This window comes from Larus michahellis, chromosome 14 (assembly GCF_964199755.1).
Source record: "Larus michahellis chromosome 14, bLarMic1.1, whole genome shotgun sequence".
NCBI lineage: Eukaryota > Metazoa > Chordata > Aves > Charadriiformes > Laridae > Larus > Larus michahellis.
The window spans coordinates 2,261,268-2,280,727 of NC_133909.1; the positions used below are offsets into that span (position 1 = coordinate 2,261,268).

Sequence of the window (19,460 nt, forward strand, 5' to 3'; positions counted from 1 at the left end):
CCGGCTCTGCCTTGTGCAGGTTTGCCCAGCCTGGTTTCGAAGGAGGCAATTTGCCCTTCCCTCTGAAAAATACCCCACCCATTTCTGTGCCACCCCCCCCGCCCCCTGTGACACTGCTGCCTGCCATCGCAGGCATCGCCGGCAGCCAGTGCCATCCGTGACTGCAAGCCCCAGAGGACTAAAACATCTGGACCAACATCAGTCCATTCCTCGCTAACGAGGCTATTTCGGGCTGTCTTGCCTCTGCGGGTTGAGCTGTCTGCTGCTTTCAGAGCAGAAGGAGCCGCCGCGCTTGGGGCTGCGCAAACACAGGGCGAGAAGGGTCTTGTCCCCAAGGACTGCCACCCAACCTGCCGTTAGAGACCATCTTCTGAGTCGGGTTTGTAGGGCTGAGCTCTCGGCGGCTGTGTTTCTCTGGATAAATTATCTGACCCGCTTCCCCAAAAGCAGAGCAGGGAGATGCACAGCAGTGACAGGCAGCCGGGGGGCGTGGGGGGGCACGTACGCACCCGAGCTCCTCCATGAACGTGGGAGAGCAAACCCACTTTGGTTCCAGCTCTGAAAATGCTGCCAAAAGCAGCTTTTTAAGCGCCGGAGAAACACCTGAAACTCCAATCAGGGCAAAGAGTAGCCTGCGGGTAATGGAGCCTGTCTTGGCGGAGAGTTGCGGATTAGAAACGGAGGAGGAAGCCCAGAGAGAAGAGCACATCAATCCCGTGCTCCTCAGACGCTCCTCTTCTTGGAAAGGTGCATCATCCAAACGGAGCAGGGCTTTGGAAAACCATCTGCTGAGTACGTGCCATCACGGCAGCTCTGGTGCCGGGGGACCGGGATGCTCCAGGGAGTTCATCTGAAAACACGGGAGGCAAATCTGGAGGTGCCGGATGGCGCCTCTGGGCCAGAAGGAGGTGAGAAAGCGGGGTGTTCACAGCAGAACCCTGGGCATCAGACGGCATCGCCTTCCCGGCACAGGCCAGGGAATTGCACCCTGCTTCCCATCGAGGGGCTCGACGGCTGCCCGGCTTCCCCAGCTCCGTCCGAGCGTGGCTAGCAGTGGTCACCGCCTAAATACAGGCAGGCGCCACAAGAAATTTGAAAAATCTTTTGTGTACAAACGAGATTTGCCACAGGCTGCGCTGGGAATACTGGAAGATCAACGGGTTTTATAAACACGGGGTAAAAACCAGAAAAAGTGGATTTCTCACTTTGAATCTCTTCCACGGGATCCCTTAAAATTCTTGCAATGCTTCAGCTTGAATTTCTAGAATAAAATAATGAGAATTTAGGAGGGAAAGTGGGTTTTATAGCAATTCAAGGGGCTCGGATCTAATCTGACAAGGCAGTGACGGACTTTGAGGGCTTTGCTGAAAAGGGTCGAAGCCTCGTTTAACCGTGTCTGCGGCATCACCTGAACCAGCACATCATGGGCTCGGCCGCCATCGGTCCAGCGTACACGTACACCACCCCCTTCCCCAGGCCAGGCGAATGAAACCGCTCTGAAAACAAGCATTTTCAAACGACACCAAAGGACAACTTTTTCTCCGTGTGTCTTCTCGGGTGCCCCATCCCTGGAGGGGTTCAAGGCCAGGCTGGACGGAGCTTGGAGCAACCTGGGCTGGTGGGAGGTGTCCCTGCCCAGGGCAGGGGGTGGCACTGGGTGGGCTTCAAGGTCCCTTCCAACCCAAACCATTCTATGGTCCTACGATTCTTGTGGATTAACTTCTTTAACCCCCAGATTTTGCTCTGTCATCACAATTTTAGGGACTCGCTTCCAGTTCCTTACCCTGAGACCATTGGCAACAGAGGACTTGAAATGCAAAGGGCAAAAGGGCAGAAATCTGGAAACGGGGAAAATAAAAATAAAAAAAAAAGATCCTGGTTTCAAACATCTGTGCTGCTAGGGAAATAAGGAGAGCAATATACGGTTTGACTCGCATTGTACGGAGAACCGATAGTGCTCCCCCAAACAACGCAGTTCCCATCCGTCGCTGAGTCCAGTCTGTGACTTTCCCAGTGCCTGCCGGTGACGTGATCTCATCCTCGGAGCTTGATACAGTTTATATATATGGTATATATTTCATTTTAATTTTTTTTTATTTTATTAATATTTCATTAAAGTAGTTTAGTCCCTTCTAAACTCCTAATTCTCTTTCTTTCTCTCCCTCCTCTCCTTGGGGGTGGGGGAGAGCATCTATCGTTCATCTCACCGGCCCAAACCACGACAATAATTCTATAAAAATACAGAGAGAAATAACTCTCTAAATAAGTCTTTCCAGCCGAAGGCCTGGGGGAAGGCTCTCCACCCCGAGAGCACGTCCCCAGCTGGCAGCGAGTGTGGAGGGTGCCAGGATCTCCCCCTTTCCCCGGCTCCGGGAGGTGCCAGGGGGGAGGCGGGTGCCGTGCCCCGGGAAGGATGCTGCTGTGGGTTACCAAGCCCCACGGCTGCCCCACGGCAGGGCTGCGTGGGGCATGGGCCTTTGCTGCAGCATGAAATGCTGTTTGGATCAAATTGCACTGAGGGAGAGTGGGTTTTTTTACCTTTTCTGGTCAAACTGGTGGAATGGCGATCTGAAAAGCCATTTCAAGGAGAAAAAAAAAAGACAGGAGGGGAGACATTGAAATTCAGCAAACTTCTAAAACAAGAGCCCTAATACATCTTGGAGACATTTACTAACTTTTCCTGACATTTGTTTTCCACCAAACCAAGAAGAATTCATAAAATGTTGGAGTCCCGTCTGCATTCATGCCCCAAGACCCGACTTCATCCAACTTTTTCCCTTTCACCTCCAAGCCAGTTGTCATCACTGATAGAGTCAGGCTGAAATCCCTGGAGAAAATCCCACTGGCTTCAAGGAAACCAAAATTTACCCACTGATTCCAAAAGCCAAAAAAACAAAAACCAACCGAGGTTCCCATCTGGGACGTGACTCTGTGTCAGGACACACTCAGATACTTTCAGAAACTGGGATTTGTGCTCGTCTCCTGCGTGTTGACAGCCAACCCCCTGCCAGCTCCTTTGTTGAACCTACCGAGGATACCGATCTAAACCAGCTTTTTGCTCAAGCTCTTGAGTTTTAGACTTTTGGCTTCAGCAGTGCCAGGTCTGGCCCCTTTTTCGGTCTCCTCCAGGGTCCCGAGAGCGGCCGCCGATGCTCCGAGGGTGACAATGCTCCGTCCCCTGCAGCTGCCGGCTGAGGGACACGGCGGATGCTGCAAGTCTGCACGGGCTCGAGGAACAACTGGAACAAGCTCATGTGAAACAAATCCACGGGGGGATATTAAATTCAAGGACAGCCCTGGCAGCTCAGGAAGTCCTTGAGATGCTAATTGCTGGAAGCTGGGAAAGTAGACTGGGAAAGTATCACAGGGTGCTTGCCTTCTTTTGGTGCTTTTATCCAAGCATCTGCTGTTGGCTCTGTCAGAGGCTGAATGTGGGGCTCGCTGCACTTTGCTCTGAGCCAGCACAGCCATTCCTATGATCCTACACTGCCCAAATTTTCCTTACCATTTTGCCAAAGTTTTCTCCCTTTTTTCTTTTTTTTTTTTTTCATAAAAGCAGTGAGTTTGGGTTTTTTTTTCTGAACCGCTGATACTGTTTTGGGAATTCTCTCTCCCTCAAGCCGGATAATATGCCTTAGTTATGCAATATCCTGTTAACATGTTTTGTGGCAAGCTTTGATTTCACCCAAATTCATATCAGACTCCTCCAGGACATTCTCTCCTTTTTCGTTTCTTAGGCAACAAGAAGAGGTATGGCCCTTGGATTACTACCCATTCCTGTTCTCCCGTGTGGGTGGCAATGAAGCCACACGCGTAATCCAAGGGGTCTCGATCATAGGATCATAGAATGGTCTGGGTTGGAAGGGACCTTTAAGATCATCAAGTCCAACCATCAACCTAACACTGCCAAAACCATCACTAAACCATGTCCCTCAGCATCCCATCTAGCCATCTTTTAAGTACCTCCAGGGGTGGTGACTCAAACACTTCCCTGGCAGCCTGTTCCAATGCTTGATAACCCATCAAAGGAGACTTCAGGGCCTTGGGACGGTTGGTGAGGGAATCTGGGAGGCAGGTTGTTTTTTCCTCTCCTCCCAGTTGCGGGCAATGACATTGGAAGGAACAGGTGGGACCAGCCTATTAATACGTGGCTCCGTGGCTGGTGTCATCAACACCAATTTGGGTTTTATGGTAATGGGATGGCATACACGGCACCAGGCTTGCTGGTGTCAGATGGGGTTCACCTCTCATAGAATCCAAGACTCATAGACTGCGTTGGGTTGGAAGGGACCTCTCAAGGGCATCTAGTCCAACCCCCCTGCAGTCAGCAGGGACATCTTCAACTAGATCACGTTGCTGAGAGCCTCATGCAGCCTGGCCTTGAATGTCTCCAGGGATGGGGCCTCCCCCACCTCTCTGGGCAACCTGGGCCAGGGTCTCCCCACCCACCTCCAAGGGGGAAGAGGGTCTTTGCTCAGGAGGTAGCGGGGCTCATTGACAGAGCTTTAAACAAGGCTTGAAGGGAGAGGGGGACAATATCGGGCTGTCCCGGTGGGATGCGATGCCAAGGTTGGAGGGACGGGGTGCCAGCGAGGGCCTGTTGCTCTGAGACGCGCTGGTGACGCTGCCTCACACTTGAAGTCTTGGAGAGATGAGCCGGGGGCTCCTGAGGTCACAGGAGGCAAGAGGGAAACACCAGTGCAATACCCCAAAGGAATCAAGGGGTGTTCCTGGAAGAAGGTGGTATTTGAAAAGTCATGGCATCAGGTGAAGTCCCCGGGCACTGGAAAAAGGGAAACATTGCACCCATTTGTAAAAAGGGTGGAAAGGAGGGTACGGACCTGTCAGCGTCACCTCTGTGGCTGGGAAGGTCATGGGGCAGATCCTCCTAAAAGCCACGCTAAGGCCCATGGAGGACAAGGAGGTGATTTGAGACATGGCTTCACCCTGTGCTTTTTCCACATCAGACTCCAAAGGAGGAGGACACGACACTTTTTCTCCTAAAATCACAGACCGAATGGGTAGGAATGAATCCCCGTGGGTGGATTTACTCTTAGTTGCATCCAGGATATTTCCAGTTACTTTCTGGCACGCCGTGAAAGAGCAGTGGAAAGAGAAAAACCAAAGGGAAAAAAAAAATACTCCAGGTAGACCATGTGACATGCAAAGTGATAATTTAATTTGTAGCCAGGCTTCCATCAGGAAGTGGAAAGTTAATCATGTACTATTTAAAGCATATTGACAAAACTGATAACTCCGGTAAGGGATGCCGTGGGGTGGGCTGAGCCCAGCCTAGATGGGACCCAGCAGCCGCGCGGTGCTGGGAAAGGTCTTGCGCATCCCCATGCACTTCTCCTCGTCAATGAACAGGGAGTTGGCTTTGACGGCCAGGTCGTGCTGCAGGACAGCCTTGGCACGAACCAGCATTTGCAAGGTGTCCTGGCTGTCTCTCAGCTGCTGCTGAAGAGTCTGCACCGTCTCTTCGATGTCACGGACCTCGTTGACAAGGCTGGAAAACAGCAAGGAGCCCTCATTAGAAGTCCTGTCACGCGGGTGGTTTCTAGCATGGCGTTGCTGATGGGCCCCTGGGGCATGGGTTTTCCCCCTTCACCGCGCTCAGTGAACATCTGCTCGAAGGCTTCGGCAACGCGCAGCCGCGTCTGCCAGAGCAGGTGGTGCCACCAAGCAGAGGGACGAGCAGCTGTGGTTTCCCATTCCTGTTTGGTTTTGTGGGTTTCTTGGCTCCCCCTCCTGGATTTCCCCGGGCAAGGGTCCTCCCCACACCCACGGGTGCACACGCAGCGAAAGAGGACAGCTGGGAGAGGCTAAAAGCGAAGGTGAAACAAGTGGAGGATGGAACAAAGGATGGCGTGAGAGATGCTAAACCGGCTCTGGGGCTGGGTTTAAATTGCTTTGAAAAGGCTTCCCAGGGAGCCTCACCCAGCGGGCTGCCAGGAGGAGGTGTGAAGTTCAGGGTGCCTGATCCTCCCCAGCCCCTCGGGGTGCAATGCCAAAGAGCTCCCTCTGTCTTTGACAGGATTTCCAGTGTCCCCAGGGAAGGTGAGCACAGCCCTCACTGCTTCTCCGTGTGGTGCACAGAATCTCAGGCTGGCGGGGGTTGGCAGGGACCTCTGGAGATCACCCAGTCCAACCCCCTGCCAGAGCAGGGTCACCCAGAGCAGGTGGCACAGGAACGCCTCCAGGCGGGTTTGGGATGTCTCCAGAGACGGAGACTCCACCATCTCTCGGGGCAGCCTGTGCCAGGGCTCTGCCACCCTCACAGCAAAGAAGTTCCTCCTCGTGTTTAGGTGGAACTCCCTATGGTCAAGTTTGTGCCCGTTACCCCTTGTCCTGTCCCCGGGCACCACTGAAAAGAGCCTGGCCCCATCCTCCTGACACCCCCCCTTTCAGTATTGATAAGCGTTGAGAAGGTGCCCCCTCAGGCATCTTTTTTCCAGCCTGAAGAGACCCAAATCCCTCAGCCTTTCTTCACAAGAGAGGTGTTCCAGTCCCCTCATCCTCTTGGTAGCCCTTTGCTGTCCCCTCTCCAGCAGTTCCCTGTCCTTCTGGAACCGGGGAGCCCAGCACTGGACACAGCACCTTGCACAGCAGCTGCACCCTTGCGGTTACCCAAAAGCAAGGACCTAAGAGCTCTCAGCATGAGCCTGTTGGAGAGTAAAGGGCTTGTCCTTCAAACCTGAGCCCATCCAGCCGCCGGGAAGCAGGCAGGAGAGAAGACGGGGTTGACGCAAGTAGGAAAAATCCAGCCCCTCATGGGGTGGCATCAGGCCGCCCCCGGCCATGGGGTACAGCCTCCGTTGTGGGCGCAGAGCTCTCCCAGCACCCAAAGGCTGGGATACCCGCTCATTGCTTTTGATTATGTCGGTGCACTTCTGGAAGGACTCTTTAGGGAAAAGAACCAACCCCCCATGATTAATTTTGTCATCCAGCGATGCTCCCGAGTGCTACCACCCGTGAGCCCTCGAGGTCCCCGCCGGCCCCGCGCTCCTGCCTTACCGCAGCTGGGCAGTGTCCCGGCACAGCTCCATGTTTGGCCTCCGAGTGCGCTGGTCCAGCCGGGTCTGAGCCACCTTTAATGGAGGCCCCTGGTCCCTAATGGCCTTTTGGATGGCTTCTATATTCCTCTCCGTCTGGAATATTTCCTGCACTGTCTGGCGTAAGAAAGAAACACATGCATAAATTTAAAAAATATATTCTCCAGCGGCAACGTGATTTCCCTTTTCTGCCATCCATCTGCAGAAAAAAACCAAGTTCAATTAGCAGACCCCGGGCTCAGACTGCTCTCACTCTGCCATAGATGGAGGCACAGATCCAGCAGCCATTTCTCTGTGGGGAAAAGCCTCTCTTTGCTCTTGCTGTCACATCAGAGGAGGTTTTGGAGCAGTGACGGATCTACTGAATTACCCGCTCCCCAAAATTACTGCTTGCAGGAACTGATCGTCCATCACTAGCAACTAACAGAGGGCAGGTTTTTGGTGGATGCTCGCTGAAGGATGTGGCACCAGCCCGCGATGCTGCAAGCCCAGTTTCTGCTCGGTTAATCTGTGCCGAGCACTTTTCAGGCAGCTTTCCATGAGAGCCAGTGGTGCGAGCCTGCTGCCCATCGCTGATCTCCACTTCATCTGCTTGGCGGAGCAAACACACCGATACCTGTGCAGCAACCACAGAGTGCTGAGACCGAAAACACGTCCTTGGAGGAGCAGCAAAGCTGCAAACCCCACAGCAGACACCCCAGCAGAGTCCCAGTAAAGCCCTTCTGCAGGGCAGCCAGCACCTCTGAAGTAACTAGCGCTGATGCAAGTAGCGCTGGCATTTTCTGCTGGAAATCCCTGTGCTAGGAGGCTGTCAGCTGGGATGAGCAACGGGCAGTATCCCTTGGGATGAAATTACACTGCCAACTCATCCTGCTCCAAGAAGAAAGTCCCCAAGAAAGCTGGGCAGGGGCTGTTTGCAAGGGCATGTAGCGAGAGGACGAGGGGCAATGGTCTAAACTAGAGCAGGGCGGGTTTAGATGAGACATTAGGCAGAAGTTCTTTGCACTGAGGGTGGTGAGACACTGGCCCAGGTTGCCCAGAGAGGTGGTGGAGGCCCCATCCCTGGAGACATTCAAGGCCAGGCTGGATGAGGCTCTCAGCAACCTGATCCAGTTGAAGATGTCCCTGCTGACTGCAGGGGGTTGGACTAGGTGGCCTTGAGAGGTCCCTTCACACCCAACACATCCTATGACTCTATGATTCTAAATGATGCTATAACCAGGTTCTTGTGGTGACCGTTCCTCTGCTGGGGCCACGTCTGCGTGGAGGGTCGCGCTTTGGAGGTGTCACCGGGAAGTGACAGTGTCACACCAAAAGGGGGGGGTTCAGGCTACCTTGGCCAGGTGGGTCTGAATCTTTCTCTTGGCATCGGCCGTCTCAGCGATGCGGTTGGTGAAGGCGCCGTTCACGGCGTTGAACTGCTGCCACATCTGGCTGTCCGTCACCGCCAGCAGGTTCTCGATGTCGTCCCGCAGCTTGGCGGAGGCCGCCCGCTCGCTCTGGGAGCGGAGGATGTTGTCGTTGGTGAACTTGGCCCAGGACTGTGGCACCGAGATCCTGGCGGGGAAAAGGAGAGGCCCCCGGTAAGCTGGATGTGGGCAGGCATGGACCCTGCCAGGGAGCAGCGTGGATTCACTATAGCTTAAATCTACACTTTTAATTGGACTGTATGTCATAGTTTGACCCCAGCCAGCAGCCAGGACCACGCGTGCGCTGGTGCAGTTCTCCCCCTTCCCCCCAGAAGGGAGAAGAGGGAGAAAAGGAGGGGAAAGGGAAAGGGAAAAACTCGTGGGTGGAGATAAGGACAGTTTAATAGAACAGTAACAGAAACGAACAATACTAATAATAATAATAATAATAATAATAATAATAATAATGAGAGAAGTCACTCTCACCACCCAGTGAACTGGCACCTTCCCGAGCCCCGACCGCATATTCCCACCCCGCACCAACCCCCATTTATATCCTGAGCATGGCATCTATGGTACGGAATATTCCGTTGGCCTTTCCCTTGTTCTGCCTATGCTCCTCCTCACTTCTATGGGAAGCTGAAAAGAGTCCTTGAAAAGTATAAACATCGCCTAGCAACAACTAAGACACATCTTTGAAAATATGCATAAACTTAGTGAGCTGTTTCAGCAGAGGTGCTCCCCTGAATTAATTGGCAGGCTGATCTCTCAACCCCTGGTAGAATGTTTAATGAGGTGGGACTGGCTTTCACCCTCTGGATGTTTGGCATCCAACTGTCAGCAGAGGGTTGTGCTCCCTTTCCGAGGAGCGGAGAGAAATGACCGCTCTGAGGGAGGTGTCTCCAGGCCGGATGGATCTGGGTTGGGGACAAGCAGCTCCCTGCCAGGGAGAGGCACCGCGTATCCCGGGGACAGCTTGCTGCTGGGGACCGACAGCGTGCACTCACGTGGCATCGACCTGCTCCACCCCTCGGTAGTAACTGATGCCCTGGGAGGTGTTCATCAGGTGGTGGCACCTGTCGTCGATCCGGTGGGCCACCTGCTTGTTGGCCAGGTCCTTCTCCAGATTCTGCTGGGCCACCCGGTTGGACCTTCAACATGCAAACAGCAGCCATCGGTGGGGACGTACGGGTGGAATGGCTTCCTCCCCGTTCCACTCCCCACAGCAGCTCCCGGCCCCCCGCGCAGCTCTGTCCTCCCACAAGCATCACCGCCCGCATGCCATGGAGCCTCCATGGGCTTTACGCCTGTGGGGTGTGGGGATAGACGGGGTTCTTCTGGGGGTTCACATCTGCTGGGGTTCTGCTGGGCTTCTGCTGTGACCACAAATGCACATCAGCCCTACGACATGAGAGAAGGAGCTCCTCCTTACGTGATCTGGGCTTTGGCCTTGTCCAGGACCTGCTGCATCTTCTCCTGGCACGACCTGATGACATCGACTTCCTGGGCAAAGGCAAAAGAGGACCCCATCAGTGTCCATACTCACTCGTCCTGGTCACACTCCTCCCCTTGGACCTCTCCAACCCTGCACACAGCAAGAACTTGCCTGCTTGTCTTCCTGCCCAAAGCAAACAGGCAGGAAAACTCGCAGCTGAGCCTGCGCCCAGCGCCCTGGAGGGGACAGAAGGGTGCTGTGGCTGCAGCCACGGCCTTTGCGTTCCCTTTCAGGGTGGGTCAATAAGGATTTTTTCACCTTGACCTCAGTGTCAAGCGGTGGTTAGTCCCACTACACGGACAGGGACACATCCTGGTGTGGACAGGCAGAGCGGTTCCCTGGACCACTACACACCTCCGTCCCCAGATCAGCACCTGCCCTTTTTGCTCCCAAAATGTTTTCCTCCCCAGGAGGAATCCCATCCGTACGGGACAAGAGGAGATGGACTTGACTTCGGTGTAAATGCCCAGGCTGAATTTCTGAGACACATTCAGCTCCACCGGAGGAAGTGTGTTGCTCTCAGCTCACTTGACTTCAGCACAAACCCATTGCCTTTGTGAAGCTCCGGCTGCTGGAGGCAGGTGATCAGTGCTCCAAATCCCATAACTTTGAAATCCGGTAAAAATAGCTTCAACGCATGATGTGAGTTGCCCAACTTACTGTTAAGAGCTGTTCCTCCACGTTGTCGTGGACCAGGTCGATGCCCATCCTCTTCTCCCGGTGAAGTAAGCACTCCTGAGCGACCTGTTGGGGACACGCCATCACCGCTGGCTGCAGGGGCAGGGCTCTCTATGGGGACCGTCCCCATCTCCAATAATGTAAGAAAAGAAATTCTAGGTGGGCACGGAGATGACAAGAGAGGGAAAAAAGTGGCCCGGGGCAGCTGGTTTAGCTGACAAGGAGCAGGCGAGCTGCAACATCAGCATTAAACCATCATGAGGGAGCAGACGTGTCCCTGGTGCAGCCACAGCTGAAACGGGGGACCTGTGTCAGCCTTGACGCCCACCTCGCCAGAGCCTCGTGGTAAGACACGGGCTTTTGTCTCCCAAATCAGGACTCTGGATGTACCACTTCTAAAAATATTGAGTTAAGCAAACGCAGCTTTGACGTGCTCAGCCTGTGCTGATAGGGGATCCAGCAGATGGCAAGGGGGGTTTGTTTACTACTAACTTAACTAATGGCCTCTTAATAAAAGCTTTCTAGACGTTCTGGAGCTGCAGTGAAACTTAATGAGACGTTTGAAGGGCTGCAGATGTTTCAGCAGTAGGCTACAGCTTGCAGCGCGCCGGGACGGGTGCTTACCCGGAGAGGGGCCTCCGCCTCGGCCAAGGCTCTCTCCAGCCTGGTCTTCACCTCTGTGAGTGCGTTGGTCTCCCCGATCACCTCATCTAGCTCGTGGCAGAGCTCCGATTTCCAAAACGCGATGTCATTGGCGCGCACTCCCAGGTTTTTGGTGCTTTCTGCTTGCGTTTTCTTGGTCTGCTGGTATTTGTGGTCAATGATGCGGGAGGTATCGGCTCTCAGGCGCTCCGCGTTCTTCTGGGAGGTCTCCGACTCCCTGTAATTGGTCACGTTGGACTTGTACCAGTCTTCAGGGGTGTACTGGGTGAAGACGGTGGTTCTGGTGGAAACAGATGGAAGCTTCTCGCCGGCGGTTATCCCCTGGGAACTCTTGGAAAAGGCAGCCAAAGTTGGTTTGCTGGCAGCCGTTTTGTAGTAGGTGCTGGGCATCCAGGGGAGGCTGTAGCTCTGAGGCAAGGGGCGGTAAGGAAATCGGTTCTTATAGCTTGACGCCATGGTGTGGATGGCAGGGAGAAACCTGGTGGGTATGGCTCTGGGATGGGCGAACTTTGCTGGTAAGGGAGAGCCGACAGACTCCATGCTCGACCGCTGCTATTCGTGTGTCCCGTCCGTGTCCTGCACAGAGGAGGAGAGAGAGGACAACCTCAGCAACCTCCTGCACTTGCCTTACTTCTTACAGCAACACCCGCAACTGCAAACACAAACAGCGACGCACAGAGCGCCCTCACAGCGCCTGAACAGGCCTAAACCCCTTGAAAACAAATCCCTCCTGACAGCATCCCAAACATTTGGATATAAAAGCGTTTGACTTGGTTGTTAGTATCTAGCATCAGGTCTTGGAATGCGGAGAAAAACAAATCACGGCCGTAAGGAGAATGACAGATACCGTGCCTTCCTTTTCCTTAAATCTGTCAATCCAGTCAAACTGGAGTTGCTCCTTCTCTGCTGTTCCTTTGTTTCTTTTGGCTGGCGTATCTGCTGATCTTCTGAAACTCCAGAGGTCATTTTCTCTGTAAAAGTTCCATTCCCAGCCCCGAGGGCTGCGTCCCTTTTGGACACACATCTGCTACCGGCCCAGCGCCATTTGTGGGTGGGTGAGGGACTCCATCCTCACCCCCTCTATCTTCCCTTGCCTTAAATGCTGGAGTGAGGAGCCTGCAGGTGAGCTGAGCTTTGCAGGACTATATCCAAATTTGACCCCCCCACACCCCTATTTCAGCCTCAAAAGAGGGGCCGCCTCTTGCCTTGCAAAGGAGGAAAGGTGTCGATGGCTCACCTGGTGTAAGATCAGTGTGCGTGGGAAGGAGATGGCCCACAGTCTTTTCAGAGCGCTTGGGAAACACCAGCCTTGCAGTAGCCCTAGGAGGAATGGCCACACATGAAGATTTTGCTACCAAGAATTGCATATTGTCCTCTCCAGCTTGAGGCTGTCAATCGATGGTTATCAGCAAGATAAGGCAGGGGGCCACCAAACACACCTCATCTGAGGACAAACACTCCGGAGGGGTACGTGGTGCTCGGTACAAAGCTCTTGTGAGGTTACAAGTGTCACCCACGGGCAGGAATAAGTCCCTCAATACGGCTGTTGTAGCCAGCCTGACGTGTCCTTCCCCTAACACCGTCCCGTCCCCACTGCTCCCAGCCTGGCTCGGAGCCCCAGGGGAAGATGAGGACACGGGTGTGCTACAGCAAGATCCCTGATGGGAGTGGCTGTGGGACAGGCAGCGGGAAACTCACACCCTCAAATTTAGCAGAAAAAGAAGCTTTTGCAAACATGACCCTCCGAGGCAGTTTGGCAGAACCGAGGACGAAATGTCTGCGCTCAGGTCCAACAGAAACCACCGTGTGTGCCGCTTCCCACAAACCGCTCCCTTCAGCCCTTTTGTCCCGGCTAGGGATAAATGACGGCGCTTTCCCTAGCTCCGTGCCGCTTTATACCTGAGAAACGGCCTTGGGAGGGTGGGAGGCAGCTTCCCTGGCTCCCACCCCCACAAATAAACTCTGCCCTTTCAGATACTGACAGACACACGTTTAGGAAAGGGAGGGAAAACCCCTTGAGAACGTCCCAGGGCTACTTTTCCCTGCATTTCCAGCTGAAATAAATGCCCCTGCATCCCCCTTGGGATAAGCCATCCCAGGGCGACACTTTGTGCCATCCCTGAACACGGACACAACGACAGGAGCCCCAACCACCTCATCCGGGTACATTTAGAGGACAGAAGAGATACGGAGGGGGATTAGGAGAATGACCCGGTTTTTTCCCTCCCAGTTCAGGGACATACTCACCCTGCAGAGGCTTGGGGGTGTGCGGGGGGGGCTGCTACTCAGTGCTGTGCTGTCAGGTTGGGTGGCAGCACTGCCAGACACTGCAGCATCCCCAGTGCCCTCTGTGTCACAGAACCAGGGCAGCGTTGCCGCTGGCGCAGGGTGCTCAGTAACCGGGTTCTACGCGGGCAACTCCCTGCAGCCGCTCTGGCAACCCGATGCAGCCGTTGGGCAACGCATTGCTGTGGATGGGCAAGCCGGGGCCACCCCTGGGCAAGAAAATACCCTCACATGGCATCCTAGATCCTGCCCTGGACAACCTACTGCCCTCCATGGGCAGGTTTTGCAGCCCCTGGGCAACCAGGTGCAGCTTTTGGGAAACTGTTGAGCGGCTTAGTCATATCATTTGGTTTTAGGGAAGTGGAATAATTACTAAATTGGCCAAGAATACAAAAATACAACATTGTTCACACAGTAAGGAAATCATAAAATCCAGAGGCTTCTGAGGTAGAATACAGCCGCAGCTGGCACGCGAAGAATGCAACATCTGTGATTCCCTGTACTAGGTTGTTTGCGAAACTACACGAGGGATGGAATGGAACTGTGTGGAGTTTTGCAGGACGCAAAAAGGATTAGACACAGTTAAATTGGGCCTGTTAGAAACTTCTCTACCTTTGCCTCCCTCTAAAATTACCAACGTCCGACAGTACCCACTGCCTGCAGCTGCACTTGCAGGAGCAGACGGGGTGGCATCAGATTTAGAAAAAAGAAACATCATTAAGAGCACTCACTCGCCTTATAATTCACCGGTGTGGCCAGTAAAGCAACCAACCGGGCAATGGCGTTTCACAGTAGATTACCGAAAGTTAAATGCCAACACTGCACCCCTGACCGCTGCGGTTCCGAATATCGCGGAAATTGTGACAATGATAAAAGGAGCTGCTCGTCCTTGGATGGCTGCCTTAGATGTAAAAGACATGTTTTTTATGATTCCCCTCCTTGAGCAGGACAAAGCGCGGTTTGCATTCCCGTGGAAAGGAGCCCAATATATTTTAACCGACTTCCACAAGGATACGAGCATTCCCCCACCATTGCTCCTAATGCTTTAGCTAAAGTGCCATCAGAGATTCCTGTTTCACAGGGATGTACGGTATACCAATATATTGATGACATCCTAATAGGGGGAGAGAGCCAAGAAAGTGTACAAGACATGACGCAAAACATCCGACAAACATTATCGGATTTAGGATTGGAAATTCCAGACGCAAAGTGTCAGGGACGTGCAGAGGAAGTTAAATTCCTGGGGGTCTGGTGGATTAAGGGAGCTGCTTCTGTCCCTCAGGATACCCTGAAAAAAACAGAACATGGAGAGAATCCTTCCAGCACGAAGGAGTTACAGCAAGTTCTGGGAACTTTAAGTTATTGCCGTAAACACATCCCTGGCTTTTCCATCATTGCTCGCCCCCTTTATTGGTTGCTGAAAAAGGGTAGATCCTGGGAGTGGATGGAACAACATACTGATGCACTGGAATTGCTAATAAAGGAGCTAAGGTTATTCCAACAACTTGGCCCCATCCCTCCAACTGACCCTGTCCATGTGGAATGGGGCTTCAGTGAACATGGTTCTCATTGTAACTTGTGGCAGAAGGGACCAGCAGGACCGGAGAGACCATTAGAATTTAGCTCTCACTCCTTCAATGATACTGAGAGCAGATATTCAGACCTTGAGAAGGGTTTACTGTCCCTGGTGCGAGCATTGCAACGAGCAGAGCAGATAAGGAGAGAACAAAGCGTGGTTGTTCGGGGCCCTTTTCGTCTCCTAGATGTGGTCCGTCAAGGGACAGCACCACCAGCCGGCATTGCCCCGAAAGCCACAGTTCGAAAGTGGTATGCTTATTTCGAAGGCATTAATGAAATCATGCCAGTCTCTGAAGGCAGTGTTAAAGTATCCAAGCTCCAGAAGGATAGAGATGGTGCCCTATTGTTCCAATCCCCACCAAACAGACCATCTCCAATCCAAGCAGCACCTCCTCTGAAAGAAGGCAGCGATCTTACAGGAGTGTGGTTTACTGATGCATCGTCTCACCGTGAGAACAATAAGTGGAAATACAAAGCTGTAGCACTGGAAGCAGCAACGGGGGAAAGAGCAATTGAAACAGGAGATGGTAGCGTGCAAGTAGGGGAACTCAGAGCTGTCCTAGTAGCTGCACGACATGGGGCTACTCACATTTACACTGACTCATATGCTGTTTTTAAAGGAGCCACTGAATGGATCGGACACTGGGCAGCCAACGATTGGCAGGTGAACAGAGTCCCAATTTGGGAGACAGATGGAAGCAACTGTTAGAAAGAGGAGGGCAGAGAGCATTGCACATTGGTTGGGTAAAAGGTCATGATCGTTCGAACTCGATCACTGCTCAGTTCAACCAACAGGTAGATAGCCTCACGTGGCTGCAGCACATTGACATTGTAGATGATGGTGGGGAATGGGAACGCTTACTCGAATGGTTACGTGTTAAGCGTGGCCACACAGGCCGTGCTGATGTGTATCAGGAAGGACTAGCCCGGGGGTGGCCTGTATCAGCTGAACTGTGCGAACAAGTAGTAACTGCCTGTTCACAATGTCGCCTACGGCTCAATAAAGATCATCCGAGTAAGGCGCCTCCCTTACCCATTCGGGACAAGAAACCATTGTGGCATTCCTGGCAAATTGATTGTATTGGGCCCTTGAGATCATCAGGTGAGAAAAGAGACGTCCTAGTAGGAGTGGAGATTATCTCTGGCCTCACTATGGCCACCAGCTTCAAATCAGCTACCGGGGACAACACAGTGAAAGGCCCACAAGGGTGGTACAGCACCCTTCCCCTTCCTGAGGCAATCCAAAGTGATAACGGTTCACACTTTACCGCTACGGTGGTACAAGATTGGGCCAAAGAAGAAGGGATTCGATGGGTATTTCATACTCCCTGTTATCCTCAGGCTAATGGCATTGTTGAACGCACCAATGGATTGGTTAAGCGTTTTGCAAAAGCTCATGAACCTGGTTGGCATTTGCGATGGGATGATGCCACCTATCAATTAAATAACAGATGGAGTGGAGATGGCTGTCCTAAAATGAAAGCTTTCTGTGTATCTGCCAATATCATCACTCCAAAAGTTCCCAATGAACCAGGAAAATACCTAGGACAATTTCACCCTGGGCAACCTGTGTTAGTGAAAATGCCTCAAATTGGCACAGTACCAATGGTGCTAGCTACTCCCCAAAATCCCCATGCATGGGAAGCCAAAGACTGTTCAGGGAAGATACACCGGATCAGCACCCGGTGGATCTCGCCCTCTTTTTGACCCCGTCGCTCAAAGAAGACCGAGCAGATTCCCTTTTCTTTTGTGTCTTACAGGAACCTTAGATGAACTGTACGTGGACAGACAAACTGTTGCCACCTCACAACGACTGAAGAGAGATGTGACTGGTATCTTAGGAACAGGACTGGGAGTCTTAAATAGTATAGATACTTGCGAAGAAACTAGTCACAACTACTAGTGATCTAGACAAATTAAAAGATCCTCTACAGTCCTCTCGATCAGCATTGGGAAATCACCAATGGCTTTTAACGAATATATTGCCTCAGTGGGAAGAAACAGGTGAAAAGGACCATCAGCTGATCACAAATGCACTTGGTACAACCCAAAACAATGTTTCTTTGGCTCTTAGTTGTACCCAAGCCCAACTGTGGATGCAATCTATGACAGCCACAATCATAAGGGAAGGTGAACAAGGCACCTTGCCCACTGAAGTCCAAAAAGTAATATGGGATAACGCAATTGAGTTTGAGAAAAAATTTCAATCCTGGTGGTATCTGGTTAATTTCAAGCAAGGCCACAGCTTTTGTCTTAACGATACGCACTGCCTCAGTGTACACCATATACCCAGTCATCGCCCTGGGGTTGAATCACCATGGAGCCATACTCCATCCGGTAGAGCACAGAGTGTGGGCACAACAAAATGAGAATAAATGGCAAACTGTTGATGTTGAAGCATGCGTTTCACGAGATCAACAAGGATTCATTTGTGAGAGTAATACTCTCAAGGCACAAGACATTTGTCTTGACACCAACCAGAATGTTTGTCACTTTGAGATACATCCCGATGAAACCCCAGAAACTGTGCTTCTATATATTGGGAAAGGGTGTGTTTGCTGAGGTCTCCCTGTACTCTTGTATGCGTAGATGACATAGCAGTAGATAGAAGTAATCACTCAAATCTTTGTGTTTGTAACTTTACTAACGTCATTGGATGTGACTTCAATTCTTCAGCTCCTGTTACGTCTTTTCAATTGCTACAATCTAATTACACGTTGATTCGAGATTTGCTGCCCACCCCTATCGGAATGAATCTCTCACTAGTGAAAAGTTGCTGCAACACGATGAATTGAAGCGATTGTTGAAAGAGGCCCAAGAAAATGGACAAAGAATTCTGATTACTGTCCATCGTGATGTTGAAGAAATACACCACGTACTGGAAAGGGTCAAGAGAGATGGGGGACAGGAATGGTGGGACAGCCTTTTTGGATGGTCACCAACAGCTACAGGACTTTTGAACAAGATGCTCCATCCTGTTGTCGTTTTACTAGTACTCACTGTATTGTGCTTTGCTTTGACAATTGTTTTGTACGTTTGACTTTGGATTATGATGAAAAGCTTAACTCGGTTAAGCTCTTCCATCGCTGCTTTCGGGGATCAGTCGACGGGCTGAGCCTTTCTTCCCCCCCATAGGGACGCCTTTGGGTAAGACTTCGATTACACCGAGTGCTTTCTCGGGGACTTTAGAAATTTCTCTAGAGAATCTCTACCCTACATTTATAGCCAGGCTGTATCCTTTGTAATTTTGTCACGCGTTTTGTATACTTAACAATATCTTTATTAGCATGTGCTTTGCAGACTGTGTATTTATCACCGGCAATCCTAAAGAACCTGTATATCTGTTGTTTAAATAAACCGCGCTGTTTAAGTAGCCAGTCATTTCGCTTTCTCACTGAACGCGACCAAAGACTAGAGAGAGGCCGTGCTGGTTCAGGAGCACGACTAGACTGAAGGTGCAGTCCACTATTAGTGTATCCAAATCGTAATAGTTTAATACATATTAAAGGCGATTGGATTGATAGTGCTGAATTGGGCATCACTCAGAATTGAAACCCAGCCGCACCTGGCCTCCCACCTGGGTGAGGAGTGTTAGAACGCAAGGGGGTTTCTCTTCTGCCAAAACCGCTTGGCCCCTTTTCACGCAACAAGGTAGTCCTGCAAGGAGCAGGGAGATGGACTCGATGATCCTCATGGGTCTCTCTCGACTTGAGATGTTCTATGATCCTAGGAACTCACGGCCCTCAGTGGGCACCGTCAATGGGCAGCCCAAAGAGCCCTTGGGCATTTGAGTGCCACCCCTGGGCAACCAAGTGCCACCCCTGGGCAAACTGGTGCCCTCATTGGACAAGGTGGTGGCAGCAGTGGTGCTGCTGGGCCAGCCCGTGGGCGAGCAGAGGGCTCGCTGGGGCAGGCAGGTAGACCATGGTGGGGGTGCTGGTGAGGAGATGCACGGTGTCCCCAGCAGCCCCACCACGGCACAGCCTCTCGCAGCACCAGGGCACCGTGCACCAGTGACACTGGGAACTTCTCCTGGGAGAGGGTCCTTCCCCACTTATTTCAGGCTTTAGCCTGAGAAAAGGCATTGGAAGAGGAGGAGCCCAGCCCAGCCAGGGGTGGTTAGCACAGCTGCTCCGGCTAACCCAAGGGGCTTTCTCTCCAGCTTCTGAAAATACCCATCAAGTCTGCTGCCATGACCTCTGTGTCCCGCTTTATCCAGAGGAAACATTCTCATTGGCTTCATTTTACCGCTTTAGATGAACTGTGAGCTGTGTGAATGGCTCGTGCCAGGCTGAC

At 52.3% G+C, this 19,460-nt stretch overlaps 1 protein-coding gene across 1 annotated transcript; it reads right to left on the bottom strand.

The window, feature by feature from the left end:
• Positions 1–5,159: 5,159 nt before the first annotated feature.
• Positions 5,160–11,840, bottom strand: LOC141751226 (tektin-3-like). Its single transcript, XM_074607626.1, has 7 exons — positions 11,262–11,840; positions 10,620–10,703; positions 9,897–9,967; positions 9,472–9,615; positions 8,390–8,612; positions 7,018–7,172; positions 5,160–5,509 (listed from the first exon to the last, which is right to left on the bottom strand). Exons 1-7 carry the CDS (start codon positions 11,838–11,840, stop codon positions 5,293–5,295), a joined length of 1,473 nt encoding a protein of 490 aa, XP_074463727.1. The 3' UTR covers positions 5,160–5,292.
• Between the last annotated feature and the right edge of the window lie 7,620 nt (positions 11,841–19,460).

Bases quoted from the DNA above. Each gene is read 5' to 3' on its own strand.
- LOC141751226 (XM_074607626.1), bottom strand. From the start codon at position 11,840: ATGGAGTCTGTCGGCTCTCCCTTACCAGCAAAGTTCGCCCATCCCAGA. The intron at 10,704-11,261 runs GTAAGCACCCGT...TGTCCCCAACAG, and splicing joins AGGCGGAGGCCCCTCTCCGG to GTCGCTCAGGAGTGCTTACT. The intron at 8,613-9,471 runs GTGAGTGCACGC...TTTCCCCGCCAG, and splicing joins GTGGAGCAGGTCGATGCCAC to GATCTCGGTGCCACAGTCCT.